The following is a 20181-nucleotide window of genomic DNA, read 5'->3' as shown; positions in this document are numbered from 1 at the left end:
GCATGTTTTCATGTCTTCTACAATTAATTTGGTATTTGGGATGTTTGTTTTGAGTATAAATGCAAAAAAATATAAAAAATATATATATATATAGCAGACGCTTCCGCGGACGCTTCGCTTCCTAGATTTTTGGAAAATGACGCTTCCGCGCTCCGCGCTTCCGCTTCGCTCCCGCTTCGTGCAACATTGCTACAAACTGACGATTCAAAATTTTTTATTTTTATTAAAAATATGCTTCAAAAATATTTCAGGCTTGAATTTCACAGTTATGCAGTAATTCCAGCAAGCTAGAAAATTAAATCTAGGTCAAATTAGAGATGCCCAAGTGGCCAAAACTTGTGAAAAACTAGATTTTGCAATTCTAATTGATTTTGACCAATTAAACTGTGATTTTAGGGCTTAGATATTAATTATTTTACTGTTGTAACGAAACTAAAGCAAAACAAGGGTTTAGAGGTCAAACCCTAAGCCCAAGGCCTTGAAAATCCCAAGGTTGAAATCTGATGAAATTTTGAGATCACGTTCCTGTTTGCAAAATATAAATTTAGAGACCTTAAATCTGCAAAACCGCCAAGTATTTAGCCTTAAACTTCAAATTAGGGTTTCAGGTCAATTTACGACAAAAGAGGCCAAGAAAATGGAGAACAAGGCTTAGGGAGGCGAATTTGCAGGGATAAAAAGGCGGGGGCCAAGGATGAAGAATAAGGCCTCAAAGAGGCAACATTATGCCCAATGAAGATAGCGTTGGGGGGATGGAGGGCTTAGAGGTATAGGAAGAGCCCCAAGGCCTATGGCCTAAGGGCCAAGGAAAGGGAGCCGCAAGTCATTAGAGGGTTGTGGCCTAGGTAGAGAGGGAGAAGAGGGTCGAGGAGCAAGGCCGAGGGAGGAGGGTCGAAAAGGAATGAGGCCGAGAAGAAAAGAGGAGGCTAGAAGGCTTTTTGGGCCTACGTCTAGGGTAAAGGAGGGAAGCCGCAACCCCTAAGGGTCACAGCTAGCCCCGGGAGGGCTAAAACCCAAGCCACTAGAGGGAGAAAGGCTGACGTTGAGGTTTAGAGAGGAAAAATCGGGGCTAGAAGCCCTAAAATTCTTGAAACCCTAGTTCCAAAAAAATTTATGCTTCAGCTCTTTGATTTTCTAAAAACTGTGGAAACCCTGAAGAAAGTTCCAAGAGACTAAATCTTACCCTCAAGGACCTAAATCTAGTTCTTCCACTTGACTCCTTGATCTAACCTGCGAAAATAAAATTTACAACACCCAAACCCCAAATATTACAAAATGAATCTAAAAACCCAACACAAGTTAGAAAATTAACTTGCAATTTAAATTACAAAATATACATGGGTCTTTTAAAGTACATTTTGAGAAAATAATTTTTATGATATTTTCTCCTTCAAAGAATGGCTAAAACGCTCCAAAAAAATTAATGTTCACTATAGCCCAAGCAAAGATTCAATCCACCATATAAAAATTGGACATCCAAGCAAAGTAACCCATGCCCACAGTGTGTGAACTTGCATACCAAGGATTGAATACCTGCACACACTATGTATTATCTCAAAATAATAATATAAAGCACCACATGGGAAGCTCGTAGTCAATACATACCACAGATCAGCGACAAGAACACCTCGAGTTGCACCCCAAAGTCTTTTATTATAGTAGAAAAAATAGTTCTCTGTGGGACAATAGTTTACAAAATGCTTCAGTAGCAATTCTAGCCCGAGATCAAGATGACTAGAGACTCAACTAACTCTCTGATTTATAGATAAATCCTCCAAATGGAAAAATAACGGCTAGTTTCTTTGATCCTTGTCAAAATAATCATGGCACTTCATTTTTATTTCTGAGGAAATTTCGAATCTATGATTTAATTCTTTCTTAATTAGCTCAAAATTAATTATTTTGAGCTAATTTCCTCAAAAATTTGACTTTGACTTAACCACCAAGGTCAAAGGGTCCAAATTTTCTTTAAATATACAATATTCCCTTGGTGGCGAACCTTTAAAAAATTGACTCTTACCCACGAATTTTTCCATTTTGAGAATTTATTTTCCTAAGACAATTTAATTTGATTCTAATTAATTAATTTTCTGGCTTAGGATTTAATTTTATTTTTCCAAAAAAAATTAATTAATTTACACATGAGGGCATTTAATTATTTTTCCAACCCTCTAATACATAAGATTTTTCATTTACAAGACTCAAAGAGGGAATACAAATTTGGCTTAGACCCTTAAGACACAACCCATCTGCGACTTAATATGATGTAGTAAACCAAGTGATTTGTAATAAAATAATCAAGCCAATTAGCTTAAATTATTCCCAAACACTAGGACTCACCTGAAAATTCAACAATAAATTTCGCCTTAGCCTTGGAGTTTAAGATAGAGGGAAAAAACCATGGTTGCATGAAAGGGGGAAACAGGTACGAGTTTCCAAAATGGGCACGGGTATGAAATGTGACCCCCCCCCCCAAATTTTGGAAACGGGGAAACGTGAATATATATATATATATATATATATATAGATTAGGACATTTAAGAAATATGTGCAATCGTAAAGCATATATGATACATTCTAATTTATCACATTATGATAAAATTGTCAATTGTCAACGCATAAACTATAAGTCTCTAAATTTACATCACATTTACTCATGAATGATCACATAATGAAAATAGAAATATCTAAAATCAGCCACGAGAAATTTCTAATTTCTTGTCTCGTGCTTGATTGGGAGTCTCATCTTACATAGTCGAACGACCTTAGTGCTCTTGATTAATTACAAGTTTCATACCCTAGCACCCTACATGCTCTTGATTATTGGGAGTCTCCCCTAAATAGAGGACTTGGTTCTCTTGATTAAATACAAGTTCCATACCCTAGTACATGATAAAAACCAATGGAAACATTGCAATCCCCCCAATCCTGAAATCCTGAAAAACAGATAAGTCTGTTAGATTTTGAGTGAGATCTAAAATTCTACTTTCTCCATATGAAATCCAATGAAGGCGAAACCACTCTCAAACATCCAGAGTCATTTCATGGTAATGTTAAAAATTTAAGTAAAATGATGAAAATGAAAAATAAAGGAGAATATCAAAAATGAAAAATAAAGGAGAATATCACTTTTACTTTAAGAATTTAACATTACCATGAACTGCATATGATTCAAACTTCCTGATGAACTGCATATCAACACTAGGGCAAAAGTTCACTTTTATAACTTTAGACAGGCATCTAGAAGCAACTAGAAGGCATTAGAAAAACCTAATTAAAAATTAGAAGACAAATTAATAAAAAAAAAAAAAATTAAAAGTCAAATTGCATGTGGAAACAACGTCATACCAGTGTTGCACACATCGCGATAAAATCGCGATAAAATCGGAAAATCGCGATTTTTTTAAATTGCCGATTCAAAGCGCGATTTTTATCCAAAAAATCGCCGCTTTTTTTTTATAGCGATTTTTATCGAAAAAATCGCGATTTTTTCAAAAAATCGCGATTTTTTCGATAAAATCGCGATTTTTTCGCATTAAATCGCGAGGGGCGCGGGCAGCGGGGTTTTATATGGAAAAAACGAAATTTTTTTTGTTCATTCAGCAGTCCGCCGCGGAGGAGAAGGAGGAGAAGGAGAGGAAGTGAGGGAGAGGGTTGCCGTCCGTTGTGGGAGCGAATCGAAGCGATTTTAGGAGGAATCCAAGCCAAGATCGCCAATTTGTCCATAAACCAGGTATGTAGATTAATTTTTTTTTGTTTTGGTTCTATAAAAACTTTGTTTTTCATTGTTTTTAAAGAATTTTTGGAAATTTTTCATTGATTTGGGATGGGTTATTTGTTATGACTATGAGAACCAATTTTTGATTTTTATTTTCTCATTTTCTTTAAACATTGTTTATTTTTTTTGATTTTTCATTGTTTTTTGGCATTTGGTTGGGTAACTTGGGTTTAGAAATTGGGATTTTGGAAATAATTAGCTTGTAATTTTGCAAATGCTAAATTGTAATTTGTATTTACTATTATCATTTATGTAATCCTAAATTCCTATTTCCTAATCCTTATTTTTCCATAGGTTTGCAAATTCAAAATTCAAAAACAAACATGCCAAGGAAATTGGATCCTTTCTGGGAATATGGTGACCCTAAAACTCCGAATGATAGACAAAACTTGTATTGCAAGTTGTGTGGAAAGGAAATATTCGGGGGGGTGTACAGGTTGAAGTTCCACCTTGCACAAATCCCTGGACATGATGTGGTGCCCTGTCTAAAGACAAATGCTGAAATTATCCAAAAAGCCATGAGAGCATTGGGAGAATTAGAGCACACTAGAGACGCCAAAGAAGAACTCAAAAGGCAACTAAAAAGGTCAGTTGAAGGAAGTGGGCCAAGTGGCACAGGTTCTACTGCAGCGTCAGTCAATCCGGTAGCTGCATCATCATATTTTGTTCCTCGAACCACACCTGGTTCACAACCAACTATTGGTTCAATGCTAAAAAGAACTGAAAAAGAAAAAGCTGACAAGTTGATGACAAAATTTCTCCTCTGGAGTGATATTCCTTTCAGCATTATAAGGAATAATCCATTTTTCCAACCTACTCTTGATGTTGTTGCCAGTGTTGGCCCGGGGTACAAACTCCCTTCTCTTCATGATTTCAGAGGCCGGCTTCTTCAAGATGAAAAGCGTGACTGCACCCAAAGATTGGAGGATTTTAGGGCATCATGGGCACAAACAGGATGCACTGTTATGTCAGATGGTTGGACTGACCAAAAGGGGAGAACCCTTATAAACTTCTTGGTTAGTTGTCCCTTGGGGACTATGTTTATCAAATCTGTTGATGCAACTCATCAAATCAAAGATGCAAAAAATTTATGTGATTTGCTGGATGTGTTTATTTTGGAGGTGGGTGCAGAAAATGTTGTCCAAGTCATAACGGACAATGCTGCAAATTATGTTGCTGCTGGTAGAATGCTTATGGACAGGCATCCTACTTTATTTTGGACACCTTGTGCTGCCCATTGTATTGATTTGATGTTAGAGGACATTGGGAAAATTCCCTTTGTCAAAGAGGTTGTTGACTCATCAAAAAGCATCACAAAATTTATTTACAATCACACATCTGTGCTTAGCTTGATGAGAAAATGCACCAACAACAAAGAGTTGGTGCGCCCCGCCATTACACGGTTTGCGACGAGTTTCATATCTCTTCAATCCCTCTTGAATTCTATGTGGGATTTGAAGAGAATGTTTCTTTCAGAGGAGTGGCGTGCTTCGACAATGAGCCGCAAACCAGAAGGAGAGGCCGTCTGCAGACTAGTTTCATACCAGGAGGACTTCTGGGCGGGAGTGCAGGAGGTGTGCGCTGTTACAGAACCTTTGGTAAAGGTTCTTCGGTTGGTTGATGGTGAGAAGCCCGCAATGGGCTATTTGTATGAAGCCATGGATAGGGCCAAAGAAGCCATTCGGTCCTACTATGATGACAAGGGAGATGATGGGTTCCAGAGACAACTCCTTCTATGGAACGTCATTGATGAGCGATGGAACAACACACTCCATCGTCCCATTCATGCTGCTGGCCTTTTCCTGAACCCTGCATTTTCTTATGCATGTGGGTTTAATTTTGATGTTGAGGTCGTGGAAGGATTATTAACCTGTGTCCAGAAGATGGTGAGAACTTCAGAAGAACGTATGGAGGCCTCTAGACAAATTGAGCAATATAAGTTGTCAGCGGGCACATTTGGCTTTGAGATGGCTGTCATTGATAGGACGGTTAAAATGCCAGGTATTTTTTAGTTTGTAGTATGTACTTTGTAACTTTGTTTCAAATTTCATTGTTTCTTCAAATTCCATTTTTTTCTTATGTTTATTTAAAATTTTCTTTGTAATTTTGTTGTAGACGCATGGTGGAAGATGTATGGGGGCAGAGTACCCCTTTTGCAAAATCTTGCCGTGCGGATCCTCAGCCAAACATGCAGCTCCTCGGGATGTGAGCGCAATTGGAGTGTATTTGAAAAAATACACAACAAGAAGCGCAATAGGTTAACACTTAAACATTTAAAATATTGCAAATTTCCAAATAAATTTTTGAATTCATTAAAGTTTTAAACAATATTTTTTTTATAATATTAATTATTAATTTATTATTTCATGAACTTTGTACAGGTTGGAGTCCCATAGACTTAATGACATGGTCTATGTCTACTACAATCTTCGATTGTGGGTGAAACAACTAGAGAAGACACCTGATACGGAAGCCATCTCATTGGATGGGATTGACACCACTGCTGAATGGAGGGTTGAGACCGAGAGGCCTCTCATGGATCCCACTGAGGATTGGTTAGTGCAGGAGGAGGGGGAGGAGGAGGAGGAGGAGGAGCAGGAGCAGGAGCAGGAGGAGGAGGAGTTGGAGGAGCAGGAGGAGGAGGTGACACCGCCTACCCGGGCTACCCGGGCTACCACTACCACCAGTAGAGGACGTGGTCTCCGTCCACCTCAGCCTCCTGTAGCTGCTACTACTAGTTCTTCAGCTTCTAGAGCACGTCAGACTCCACTGCCATTTCCACCACCACAGGCACCAGCTTCTACATCTAGAGGGAAAGAGAAAGCTGTGCCATATTCTCGCAAGAGGGGCAGAGGAAATCAATAGGATTAGACTTTCATTTTATTGTATATGACATTATGACATGATGAGATACATTATCATATTTTTTGTTGATATTTTGAGGCTGAGTTGGACTTGGGACTCAGGACTTACTATTCAGGACATGATTCAATGTTATGTGTGATTTTAGCGCTAGAAATGATATTGAACATCTTATATATTAGTTTTTTTATCATATTTATGTGTCAATGTATTTATTTTATGTTGTAGATGGTTTAGATATTAAAAAAATTGAAAAAAATTGAAAAAAAATGAATATTTTTGTGCCAAACGATTTTTTCCCGCTTTTTTCCGATTTTTTCCCGATTTTAACGATTTTTTCCGCTTTTTTCCCGGCGCCGATTAAATCCCGATCGCGATGTGTGCAACATTGCGTCATACGGCCCAAAAATGCGTTTTCGGCCATACTGGCCACGTTTCCACCTCGAGAAACAAGCCAGTACGGCCAGAAACACGTTTTTGGGCCGTACCATACACGTTTCCACGTTTCGTTTCCGTTTCCAGACGGAAACCTGGGAGTCTCCCCTAAATAGAGGACTTGGTTCTCTTGATTAAATACAAGTTCCATACCCTAGTACATGATAAAAACCAATGGAAACATTGCAATCCCCCCAATCCTGAAATCCTGAAAAACGGATAAGTCTGTTGGATTTTGAGTGAGATCTAAAATTCTACTTTCTCCATATGAAATCCAATGAAGGCGAAACCACTCTCAAACATCCAGAGTCATTTCATGGTAATGTTAAAAATTTAAGTAAAATGATGAAAATGAAAAATAAAGGAGAATATCAAAATGAAAAATAAAGGAGAATATCACTTTTACTTTAAGAATTTAACATTACCATGAACTGCATATGACTCAAACTTCCTAATGAACTGCATATCAACACTAGGGCAAAAGTTCACTTTTATAACTTTAGACAGGCATCTAGAAGCAACTAGAAGGCATTAGAAAAACCTAATTAAAAATTAGAAGACAAATTAATGAAAAAAAAAATTTAAAAAGTCAAATTGCATGTGGAAACAACATCATACGGCCCAAAAATGCGTTTTCGGCCATACTGGCCACGTTTCCACCTCGAGAAACAAGCCAGTACGGCCAGGAAGACGTTTTTGGGCCGTACCATACACGTTTCCACGTTTCGTTTCCGTTTCCAGACGGAAACTCCTCCCCTACCAGTGTTTCCTGCAACTTAGGAAAAAACTCCTTTGATTAGTCGTGTTGAAAAACACAGGTAATCAACAAGGTTAAAAAACCTCCTAGGATGGAATTCGTCATCAAATTATAGGCTTACCTAGGTTGTTACATAGACTCAAGGTTTACTAGGATCATTTACAATATATGACTTGCAAGATGGGATGACCATGACATGTGGACTGATGGTATGTGATCTGACTTTTGTTGAAAAAAGTTGGTAATTCCACTTCCTTGGGACTTTGACAAATCTGGTGCAACAAGGTACATGCACATAAAGATGAGTTCGCAACTATTTTAACAAGATTAAGCCTGATAGCAGCATGGATGGGTCAGCAACCACTTTAGTGACAGCTTTGATGAACTTACAGTTAAGACACAAATCTACAGTCTTGATTTTGATGAAACTACCTATTAAGAGGCAATTTTGGCAATTTTGACCAAGTTTGGAAGGTCACTAACTTTAGCAAACCTCAACTAAACTTTGTTAAAACCCAAAATGATAAAATAAGTAGGAAAACAACAGTTTGACTCAAAGATTGGGTCCAGAACTACAAATCAAAGATTGCAAACTTAATGAAGTTATTGAACACATTTAGAAGACTAACTTGAACAAGACAAAGGCAAAAATAATGATTCATGCAGAAATTCAAGAAAATAGCAAAAAGCCAAAATTAGCAAAAGGAAAATTTTAAAACCGGGCCTAAACAAGCAGAGTAGACAGACAATGTTTTTGAGAAAGAGCTTTTGGTGCAGAGAGGTGTTGGCAAAGTGATGTTGTTACAGGTGTTTTTGGAGTGATGATTGAAGTAAAATTATTTTTGAAAGTTGTAGTGTTCCTACTAGCAAATTAACAGTCATATTTAAGCAAAATACACATGCAACACAAAATATTCAGCCAGCAATTAAAAGCCCATAAAATTGCACCAAAACTGCATCAAACTAAGCCATTTTAATATCAAGAGGAGAGTACAATGTATGGAATGTGTGCCCATGGGCTTGCCAAGGCAAGCTAAACAATCTCACATAAGAAAAGTGTTGCTCGGATGCAAAGAAATGACTTTTCTTCAAGTTCTACGTTGGCCCTGGAAAATTTGCAACTGCTGGCCGGAAGAAACCCATTGTTTAAGCCCCCTAAAATCCTTAGAAAATTCTGCCAAACTAATCTTGGCCTCTCCACCACAAACCCAGAAAAACCCATAAAGGGTTTGGACCGTTTGGTCTAGTTCCAACCTTCCAAAATCACCCCCAATTCTAGTGAGCTCCTCCATTTACCAAGAAATTCGTGCTACAAGAAATCAGCCTCTGTAACCCCTCCAAAATGCTATTGGTCAATAATTGTCATTAATGAAATACTATGTTGCACGAGTTCCCGCACCTGGGGGTGGGGTTCTCGAACCCGTCCCGGGTTCCCGCACCCAAGTACCGGATTTGGGTACGGGTTCTTCCCAGAAGAACCCAGAAGAACCGGGTTCTTCCATGAAGAACCGGGTTCTTCAAAAAAAAAATTGGGTTCTTTTCCTTTAATGGGTTCTTCGATTCTTGGGTTCTTCGGGTTGGGTTCTTTGGGTTCTTTTAAAGGCTTGCCGAAATGAATGTCACAATTTCTTGCTGTTTCGGACTGTCTACAACATGAGCCACAACTGTCAGTCCACTTTTATACACTCAATTTGCCTCATATAGCTGCGGCATAGTCCCTCCTCCTTGTTGTTGTCAAACGCTAAGCTGTAGGGCTTGATTCATGCCACTATTTACACAAAACAGCTCATTGTTCACTAGGGAACAGACCTCAGCCTCCCTATGTAGACTCCTGTACCCAACCGAAGCCCTAAACACAGATGAGAATGCCACAAACTTACCTCTACTCAGCCCAGACTTGTTAAATTTTTAATTTTTTATACTATATACTATAATATGAGAAGTATACATTTCAGTTCTTTTACCCTGAAATAGTTGCAATTAGATTAATAAAGCGCAGAAAATCTTCATCATTTTTTGCATTAATGAATGGCATTACATAAATGCATTCATACACTGAATATAGCTTTGTGCTATTCTTTACAATATAAACCGTTCAGTGAGAATGTATTTCAACTCAATCATCTACACGACATTCAAGCCAGTTCATTATCTACCCTCTAACAATGGTGTTGCTTGCCCTTGCAATGTAATTTCACCATGGAGCAACAAAATCCAATTAAATGGTTCAGAATTTGTTCAGGAAAAAGTAAAACAGTTCATAGTATATATATTTTAATTTTTGAAAAATTGAATCATTACATTAACATATAAATTTTGTGGTTTTTTTTAAGGCTTGTGGCTACATTAAAGTATAAATTATGGCTGCTGGCAGCATATATTTCATTGTTGTCCCACCAAACACACAAGGCAATCCAATAAAATAAAGTTTAAAAGGTTGAGTCTTTGACAACTCAGAATACTTTAGGATTTTTGAGCATACTCCTGAGTTTGTAGGAAACTTGGCTAGTGTACCTCAGTCAGTTGTGTGTGACAAAATCTGTCCCATACCATGATTCATGTTAATATGTAAACAATGAACAGTTTTTTGGTGATAAATTTTGAAATTTCAATGTCAATGTTGAATGTTCAATGATGTGCATGTTTAAATGATTATCATTAAAGTTTTCTTGTTTAAAGTTGAAAAAATATACAAATTCAAATTTCATATATATTATTAATTATAAATTTATAATTTATAAAATATAATTATTAAAATTTAATATTATTATATTACCCGACGAACCCACGCACCCTGTTTCCAAAAATGTCGTCCCCGTCCCCGTCCCCGTCCACGAACCCACGTTTCCTGGCAACATAGATGAAATATAAGCTCCACTGATGGAACTATAAGCACAATGGATGTTGCACATATTGGAGGATTATAATTGATAACACACCTGATGACATATATCATATCGGCGTTTTTATTGTGTGTCGCCACTCAAAATTCCGATCTCTGAACTCCGATCTCCGACGCTAATCTCCAACTCTGATCTATGAAATGTGATATGGACCTCTGATCTTCGATATGCAATATGAACCTCTAATCCTCGATATGCGACATGGACCTCCGATCTTCGATATGCGATAACCTTTGATTTGCTCTGACTTCCGATATGCAGACCCAACCTGATTTAATAATGATTTAATGATCAAATCGCATCCGCCACTTTATTAGAACTTTGGCATGTGCACAACCTAAAAATCCTTGATATCCATGTGGTCCCAATGTACGGGAGTAAAGTGATGATGTGGCATGTGGGTCCTCCCAACATCCATTATAATATGGTTTCGCATTGTTTAAATGTATTCGTTTGATTAAAAGCTATGGCCCCTCCTATCTTGCTATTATAATATGGTTTCCGTAACAATGAAACTATGTTATATTTGGTCGATTATTAACAAAGACCCCTTCCGACAGCTATTTAATATATTTTCAATGTGCCACCTCATGCACAAGTCAGCCTCTCCTCTAATGAACGTGTCTTTTCGTTTATTGGCGAAACTCGTATAAACACAAGTCAAATACTTCATTTCAAGTATCGATCTCGGTCATCCATCACAGAGATAAATACACAGTTCACAACTCGTGAACTTAGAAGCGTCGAGGAGCAGGAAAATATTATTTTGGGCAAATTCTTTTGAGGACAATCTTGTGTTAAGAGGTCGGATTTCTTGCACAAAACCACAGGCATACTCGGCAAGCTTAAGCTACGGGCAACAGAACTCGGACAGATCTGAAGTATACACTTGTTGTAAAGCTCTGATTGCAGATTACAGCTCGGTGCTTTGATTTGTGAAGGAACAATGAAGAATTAAGCCTCGGTGCTCAGCCTCAGGGGTATAACCTCGGACCAGTCCTCACCTACAGCTCGGTGAGTGGACAGTTGCACTGTTTTGGCTCAAACCTTGCTTATACACATCAGACTTAAGGTTGGACAGTGATCAAGTCTCTTGGAGGCACAGTTTTGGAGCTCACCTCGTACCTATTGCTACACAGTGTTGTAATACGCTTGAAGAACAGTCTCATTTTGGAGATACACTTACAGTCACACTTGTACAGACCTATGTTTATTGGGAGCTCGGACTATACTACAGTGAATAGAGAACTCAGACTTGTGCAGACCCCGGACCAATAAACAGTTTGAGAGACTCAAATTAACAGTGTCAATTGTGGAGGGCTCGGACAGACATCCTTTGGAGTTAACTCAAGACAGTCATCTTGAAAGAAAGCTCATACCTGTTACTTTGGAGAAACTCAGATTACAGTAGTAGCAATTAAATATATCTTGTTGTTGAAGAGAAAGAGCTCGATTTCATAGGGAGAGTTGCAGGGTGAAGGAAGAGGAGGGTAGCAGCATCAGTCAGAGATTGAGGAGGAGGTGACGCAGTGCCTCAGAGAGAACGCAGAGGGAGAACTCTGAGAGACAGCGCAGCTAGGGACGCAGTCCTCACGCAAACGACGCAGGGGTGACGCAATCCTCACACAGATGACGCAGGGGTGACGCAGTGAAGGCTGAGGGTCTCTGGGGTGTCAGAATTTCTCCAAGTTGAGGAGGAAAATTATCTCAAGCGTTTTCTTGAAGGTTTCTCTATGTGCTGCTAAATCATTCCTTATAAAGAGATTGTTGTTGAAGAATAATAAATAAAGGAGTTGTCTATAATGCGACTTTTTGGAGATTCCGGTAACGGAATCCGGCGGAAGAAATTGAGGTTAAATCTTGATTTGATGCAGTTAAAATGGTTTTTTAACTACATATTTGGATTCAGCACCCTGGAAAACCCCTGGGACGCTTTGATTGTGCAGAAACTAGCTATCAAACCTGCGATTCCAATAAATTGCTGCCGGATTTGGACCGGAAAAACCCACCGGAAAGGCTTCCAAAAAGTCGCATTATAGACAACTGCATAAATAAACCCTCATCTACTGCACCGGTTTTCCCACATTGGGTTTCAACGGGGACGATTGTCCAAAATTAACTGTGTTGATGTCATTGATTCTTGTTCTTGTATTTCTTTGTTCTTTTATCTGTTATTATGTGACAACTACAGTAGAATTTACTTTGATAATTACTTAATGGTTTTGTAAATAACTTATTGTTGAAAATAAGTAGGAGAAATAAATCAGTTAGAGTTTCTTGTTTGAAATTTTCACAATCTTAACTAGAAGAAGCAAGGAAACAAGCACAAGGCGCTGAGAAGGTGATGGAGACTTTGGCATTTATAGAAGGACAAGTGGATGAAGCAAAAAAGGAAAGAAATACCATGACATGCCAACTAGAAGTAAAAGATGAAGAGATCTTCAAATTAAAATCAGATATCACCTTTGGCCGAAACATGTGAAGCAACTAGGTTGAAGGAAGAAATGGAGATCAGTGTAGCAAAGAAGGATGATGAATGCAAGAAAATAAAAGAAGAAATTGATCCTAAAAAGGAAGTTGATCATCTGAATAACATTCTAAAGAGCTCCCAAACCCTAGATGACATCTAAGTTATCAAAGATCTCCTCTTGATAAATTGAGTCTTGGTTATGCAAGTGAACCCTCAAACAAGAATGATGCAAACCCTAATGCTTCAAACAACAAGGATGTGGAGAAGCTTGGAAGAAATATCGATGCTCCAAGTTCCAGCAAAGGCAAGGAGAAGAGTCAATATGACATTGGAAGAAATCCTACTCCAAGAAGACTTGCAGATGGTGTCAACACTGCAAGAGGCAATAAATCTAATCAAAGGCTTCCAAGACAAAATAACTTCAGAAGTACATCGAGAAAAAACTGTGCAAAAAGTGTCAAGGATGCAAGAGGAAATGGATATCATCAAAGAATTTTGAGGCAGAATGCTTTCAAAAGTGCATCAAGGCAATCATCATTTCCCAAGTACCAAAATTTATTTCATGGTTATTGTTATTCCTGCTCAAATTTTGGACACATGGCTAAGCACTGCAGAGCATATGAAGATCCCTATCAGTTCTCTAGAACAAGATTTACAAAAAGAAACTATGCTCTCTCTTTCATGTTTAAGACTGAGTGCTTCAAATGTCATAACATTGGACATGTGGCTCGTGATTGTAACTTATCTTGGGTTCCTAAACAAGCTCAAAGCATAACTACCAAGCCAAAAAAGAAAGTCACACAAGTCTGGAGAAAGAAGCAGATTGGATCAGAAATCCTCTTGAACACTCAAGCCAACAACACATGTTGTTGATCTGATGAATACATCTTTGACAGATTTTGATGATGAGATTCTGCCAAGAAGAGACCATCCATACTGTTAGGGGGAGCTTGTGTTTCTGAATTGTTCTTGCAAAAGCTATCTGTGAAGAGCCCTATGAGACACTTGATGAGTCACATATGGACAATCATGCTATGAGGCATATCTCTCGATAGATCATCTCCCGAAAGTAACTCCATTGAAGAAAATCATCCATTGATTGAAGATATCTTCCACTTGCAGCAATCTTTCTTGTCTGAAGCAAACAGAAGAGCTAGAGGAGTTTATGCAAGCAGGGGGAGTTGATTGATCATCTACAATTGAATTGTAGACAGTCACTAGCGTTGGAAAATTACACGTTGCTTGTGTTGAGATCGAACTGATAGCAAAAGGCAATAAATGCTTGGTAAAGACAGAAAAATGAAGTTGATCTCAAAAGATTCTGAATAGAGCTAAAATCTGGAAATGACATTTGTGGAAGCAAACAGCAATTGAATCAAAAGGATATAAAAACAACGACAAAGTATTCGAACTAGTATTTGAGTCTCTGCAAAGAAGAATATACAACCAAATATTACACAATCATTAAACCAAAGAATATACAATCATTAAAGCTATCTTGACGAATTGAAGTTGAGGGTTGGAGTCCTAGAGGTTGTAGCCTCATCAAGGTTGGTGCCTTGGATGATATGGTTGGAACCCTAGAGGATAGGAATCCTCAAGAGACCAGGTTGGAGCCTGTACCAAAGATAGGGTTGGATCCCTAGAGGTTGGTGCCACAAATTGACAAGGTTTGAGCCTTGGGAAGTCCAAGTCGGTGCTTGCCATAATACAAGTTGGAGCCTGGGAAATTGGAGATTGGTGTCGTCATCTAGCGTTGGAACCCTACACTATTATTGTAATCAATATATTTGATTAATAAAATTATTTATTCTATCATTGTTCATTTTGTGTTCTAATTATAAGTGATCTAACTGGTAAAAAATAACAATTGAAAGAAATACTGATTCACCGTCCTCTCAGTATTTCCAACAAATGCTGAGAAAATTCCCTCAATAATCCTCCTTGTACCTCCTAACAAGTCGGCTCCAACAATTCTTAGCCAAGTCTTCCTCACAATCAACCCCCACAAAGAACTATGTGGTCTAGAACTCCTTTGCGCAGGCCCCGATAAGAATAATTCAACTTGGGCAGTAATCGCACCCTCAGCCCACAAATCCACCTGAAATTTGTTGTAGAATGCCCAAGGATTGGACTTGCATAAACCCGGAACTAGCTCAATCCGGAACACCTATCCATAGGAGCACGTGGTCCCTTCTGTGTGCCCAGATTGCTCCACGAAGCGACTCGATCTCCCTGTAATTCTCTCTAGGATGCCTCCAAGAATTATGGCAATGCTCCACTAAAGTGGCACTCAAGGTGTTGAAAAATGTGTAACTAGGTTCGATCTTCATAAATATGAAATGTACTTCTAATTCTTGTATTTTTTAAAATGAAAGAAAAAATTATTATTGTTATTTTTTAGCATGGGTTCAATGCTCACGGTCTTTTATCTTAGAGGTCAAGCAACCATTAAGTGCTTCTAGCGTTTGTCCTAGGTCAAGAAGTCAAAAGAGTCATTGTCATAAGTTGAAGACCCCATCGGGCACATTGTATCTTGTAAAAAGAATTATTTTTGTATTTAAAAGTGTTAAAATACCCTTCAAAGCAAGTCGGCCTATTTTGAGAAGCCACATCCACCTTCAGAAGCCTATATAAAGGAGGGAGCTCGACCTCCTTGGGACATATTCACTTCTCACTCATACAAGAAAAGGAAAAGCACAAGAAGGCTAGCGAAGAAGGAGGACAAAGAAAAGAAGTTTTTGGGCTAATTCTCTCTCACACATGCGAAGAAGGAAGGCTAGGGTTTGTTGCTTCAAGGTTGAAATTCTCTATCTGCTGGAAGAGGATCAAAGTTGCTGGAAAAAACGCCTAATAGGTCACCTACTAGCACTAGTCAAGGAAACAAGGTAAGTGAAGTTGTTCGGAGGCCTTGGAAGGCTAAATTTCACTCACACGTGTGGATGTAGTAGCAGTTGTAGGGGGCCAAAAATTTCAGACATGTAGTAGAGGCCAAAATTCTAAAGTTGGCGTCGAGGTTGTGCTGCTAGAAGAGATTTGACTAGATTTGACTTGGACAAAGGAAGCACATCATCTAGAGAGGTCAAACTTGGTCTTGGAAGGGTATTGGTCTTAGTCTAGAGGTCTTGGAATTCGTCAATTTAAGAATCTATAAGAAGTGAAGAGATTTATGGGCTTTCCCCTCAAGTGGAGAGGTTGTGGCCTTGGCTTGCAGCCTATATCATGTGTTCTTGTGTACTATTGTTCTTGTTTTGATAGTTGTTTGATGATAAGAACAAACATAAAAATAAGAGAAGCTAATAAGTAAAAAGATATCACAAGCAGTTATCATAGATAGAGAAATCATCCTAACTTCTGCCCTATAGATTTCTCAACACAAGAACCTATACTAGCACCTATGCATGTGTCCACTGAAGTGCCATGTGAACTTTATACCAGTGGACTCCCTAAAGAAGTGCTCGGTGAACTCGTCGTTGGTGCCCCATATGTCACTGACACTGAAGTGCCTCTTATACTAGTCGATCCAGAACCCTGAGGTCATGCTCCCTGTACCTAACCTCCCTGTTGAGGATCAGTCTTGTGACTCTCTCTCATCACACTCCCCTGACCTCCGATAGGCCTCCCCTCCTCGAACTTCACATCCCTCTTAATCACCACTCTCTGTTTATAAGGAATGAAGATCCGATAAGCCTTCGAAGTCTCGTTGTAACCCATAAAGATACCCTTCTCTTCCATGGGTTCCAGCTTCGTACTTTGCTCCTTGGGGATATAAGAATATGTGAGACATCCAAAGATACGAAGATGTCCCACATGAGGCTTCTCTCCAGTGAAAGCCTCCTCCGAAGTCATATTCCCCAATACTCTGTGAGGAATCCTATTCTAATGATAAAAAGCAATATTGTAGGCCTCAGCCCACAAAAACAAAGGCAACACCTGATCATAAATCATCGCTCTAGCAAACCCAACAAGAGCTTTGTCCTTCCTTTCAGACACCTCATTCTGTTGGGGATTTTAAGGAATCGTGAACTCTCTCCTAGTGCCCTACTGTGCACAGAAGTTAGAAAACCCACCATCGATGTACTCACCACTATTGTCTAACCTCAAGACATGATTCTTCCTACCTGTTGTTGATTTTGGGTAGCATCAAATGTGCTCTAACCACGAAATTTGGGGGAGAGGTTGGGGCACATGAGATCTCCAATACCCAGAAAGGGTGGCAGATTCTAAGCAGATCAAGAGATATTAAATAATTAATATTTTTAATGGAGTTCCTAAGTCTAAACTTAGGAAAAATAAAATATTAATGTGTATTAATATGAATATGTGTTAGAATGGTCCAAAAGACATGGTATCAGAGCAAGTAGTCAGAGACAGAAAGGGAAAACCAATTATGGGTCGAGACCACGATGCAGAGGCATCCACCTCAGGGGACTCATGCAGATTTTCAGAAGATTGCACAAGAGAGAGAGATTTTTATTTCTCTATGTTGGCTTCCAAGTTGGAAGAAGAAGTGGCGTGCATGACTAGTGTTGCATCATCAGAAGTATTGTATATAGACAGTGGAGCCTTGTGGCATATGACGGAAATCAGGGAGTGTTTCTCAAAATATCGAGAAGAGAAGATGAACTTTTAGATCACCATGGGGAACAAGGTAAAGTGTACTCCAGTAAGAAAGGGTACCATAGTTTTTCAGACAGAATCGGGGGAGCGGTTTCGTGCCACAAATATGCTGCATGTGCCAGGATTGGGGATGAACTTACTTTCTATGTCACGACTACAAGGCAACGGCTATGACGTCTACTTCATCAAGGAAAAGGTATACGTCAAACAACTGAGCTGGAAAAAGAAACTGCAAATCGGGATCAAAAGTAATCGGTTGTACAAATTACAACTAGTATCTCCAATGGCACTAATAGGCAGTCATGGGGACAAAGACTTGAACGAACTACGGCACAGAAGGATGGGTCACTTGCACCATGGAGCTCTGAGAATTCTCAGGAGCACTGTAACAGGAGTTTCGGACCTGAGTACGGAACGAGATGATGTATGCAGAGGATGCGCTCTAGGAAAGTATGCCAAGGCGGCATTTCCTAGGAGCAACCACAAGGCCAAGAGTGTACTAGGATTGATACACTTAGATATATGCGGACCTATGTCTGTCAAAGCTCTCAACGGTGCTCATTATTTCCTTACCTTCATTGATAACCACTCGAGGAAAACTTGGATCTATTTTTTGAAAACCAAGGATAAGGTTTTCTGTCGATTCAAGGAATTCAAGGCTCTAGTGGAGAATCTGACAGGTAAGAAAATCAAAGTCTTGCGCTCAGATAATGGTGGATAATATGTCGATAAGGACTTCACTAATTATTGCGCTAAGGAGGGCATCAGAAGAGAGTGGACAACTCCCTATAATCCGCAGCAGAATGGGGTGGCAAAAAGGAAAAACAAGACTATTGTAGAAGCAGTTAGGGCCATGTTGTATGATCAGGATATGCCAAAATTCCTATGGGCAGAAGCATGCAACACAGTTGTCTACGTTCAGAACAGGACCCCTCATCGAGCATTGGGCAAGATTACTCCAGAGAAAGTTTTCACTGGGAAGACACATGAAGTCAGTCATTTCAAGATATTTGGGAGTTTGACATATTGTCGCATACCCGAAGAAAAGAGGAAGACGCTGGATCAGACTGCAGAAAAGGGGTATCTGGCAGGATATAGCGAGAACGCTAAGGCATACAAAATCTATCTTCCAGGGAGCAGGAAGGTAGTAGTACAATGAGATGTAAAATTCATGGAGGACAGAGCTTTCAGAAGATCTTGCGAAATGCCTTCCAAGGAGCAATCGAAAGAGGATTCGTTGGTCATGCCTCTTCAACCAACGAAAGAGAAGAATCCTTCCTCAGATTAGGAAGATTCTCAGGATGAGGAAGAGGAGCAAACAGAAGCACCTGTTGGCCGAGGAAGAACCAACAGGGAACTTCGTCAAATTCTGCATGATGCAGTGAACTTCATCGAAGAGCCAAGGAACAGTAAAAGGGAGCGAAAACAGCAAGACAGGTATCAGGCGTTAGTAGCTCAGGATGGAGAGCCTACCAACTTCAAAGAGGCAGCTCAGCATGAGGTCTGGCTAGATGCGATGGTGGAGGAATATAACTCCATAATGGTAAACGACGCTTGGGAGGTGGTGTCAAGACCTCAAGATAGGTCTATGGTAGGTTCAAGATGGATCTACAAGATCAAATATGCTGCAGATGGCAGTATTGAAAAATACAAGGCCAAGTTTGTGGGCTAAGGGGTATGCTCAAAAGGAAGGGATTGACTATGAGGAAACCTTCGCCCCGATAGCTACGTATACATCAATTAGGACCGTGATATCTCTTGCAGCCCAGATGGGATGCGAGATCCATTAGATGGATGTCAAGACACCATTTCTGAATGGGGTAATAGAAGAAGAAGTATACATTGAACAACCAAAGGGCTTTGAAACTCATGAGAAGAAGTCTCATGTATGCAGACTGAAGAAAGCCTAGTATGGGCTGAAGCAGGCACCAAGAGCGTGGTATGGTCGAATAGATGGCTACTTGCAGAAGATGGGGTTTGTTAAGAGTGACGCGGATCTGAATCTCTACTATCTGGTCGTAGAGAGCGAGCCACTTATCTTAGTATTATATTTGGATGATCTCTTCCTGATAGGATCATCCAAACTCATTGAAGACTGCAAGAAGAATCTAGCCACAAAGTTCAATATGAAGGATCTGGGACGAATGCACTATTTTCTAGTGTTGGAAGTTTGGCAGCGGAAAGGAGAAATCTTCCATGGGCAAGGAAGGTATGCTATAGAAATTCTGAAAAAGTTCGGGATGGGAGACTGTAGACCTATGGCTACGCTAATGATCACCAACTGGAAGAAGATTGATGCATCAGAAGACAAGGATGTCGATCCCACCCTATACCGATAGCTCATAGGGTCCCTGAT

At 39.4% G+C, this 20181-nt stretch overlaps 2 protein-coding genes across 3 annotated transcripts in view; one reads left to right on the top strand and one right to left on the bottom strand.

The window, feature by feature from the left end:
* The window catches only part of FY (Transducin/WD40 repeat-like superfamily protein), a 218185-nt gene that overhangs the window by 106395 nt on the left and 91609 nt on the right, over positions 1 to 20181 (bottom strand). The window lies entirely within an intron of this gene.
* LOC149246370 (uncharacterized) lies at positions 3559 to 6833 on the top strand. The gene is made up of 2 exons (XM_089455681.1): positions 3559 to 6035; positions 6160 to 6833. The coding sequence occupies exon 1, from the start codon at positions 4102 to 4104 to the stop codon at positions 5788 to 5790; it is 1689 nt and encodes a 562-aa protein (XP_089311807.1). The 5' UTR covers positions 3559 to 4101; the 3' UTR covers positions 5791 to 6035; positions 6160 to 6833.

The sequence above is a fragment of the Pinus tabuliformis genome, chromosome 7, assembly GCF_031772625.1.
Source record: "Pinus tabuliformis cultivar Carrire ecotype Pingquan chromosome 7, CPIR1, whole genome shotgun sequence".
NCBI classification, from domain to species: domain Eukaryota; kingdom Viridiplantae; phylum Streptophyta; class Pinopsida; order Pinales; family Pinaceae; genus Pinus; species Pinus tabuliformis.
The sequence above is the reverse complement of the archived record's forward strand: the minus strand, read 5'-3'. Positions and strand labels throughout refer to the sequence as shown.

Coding starts and splice junctions, on each gene's coding strand:
- LOC149246370 (XM_089455681.1), top strand. CDS start 4,102: ATGCCAAGGAAATTGGATCCTTTCTGGGAATATGGTGACCCTAAAACT.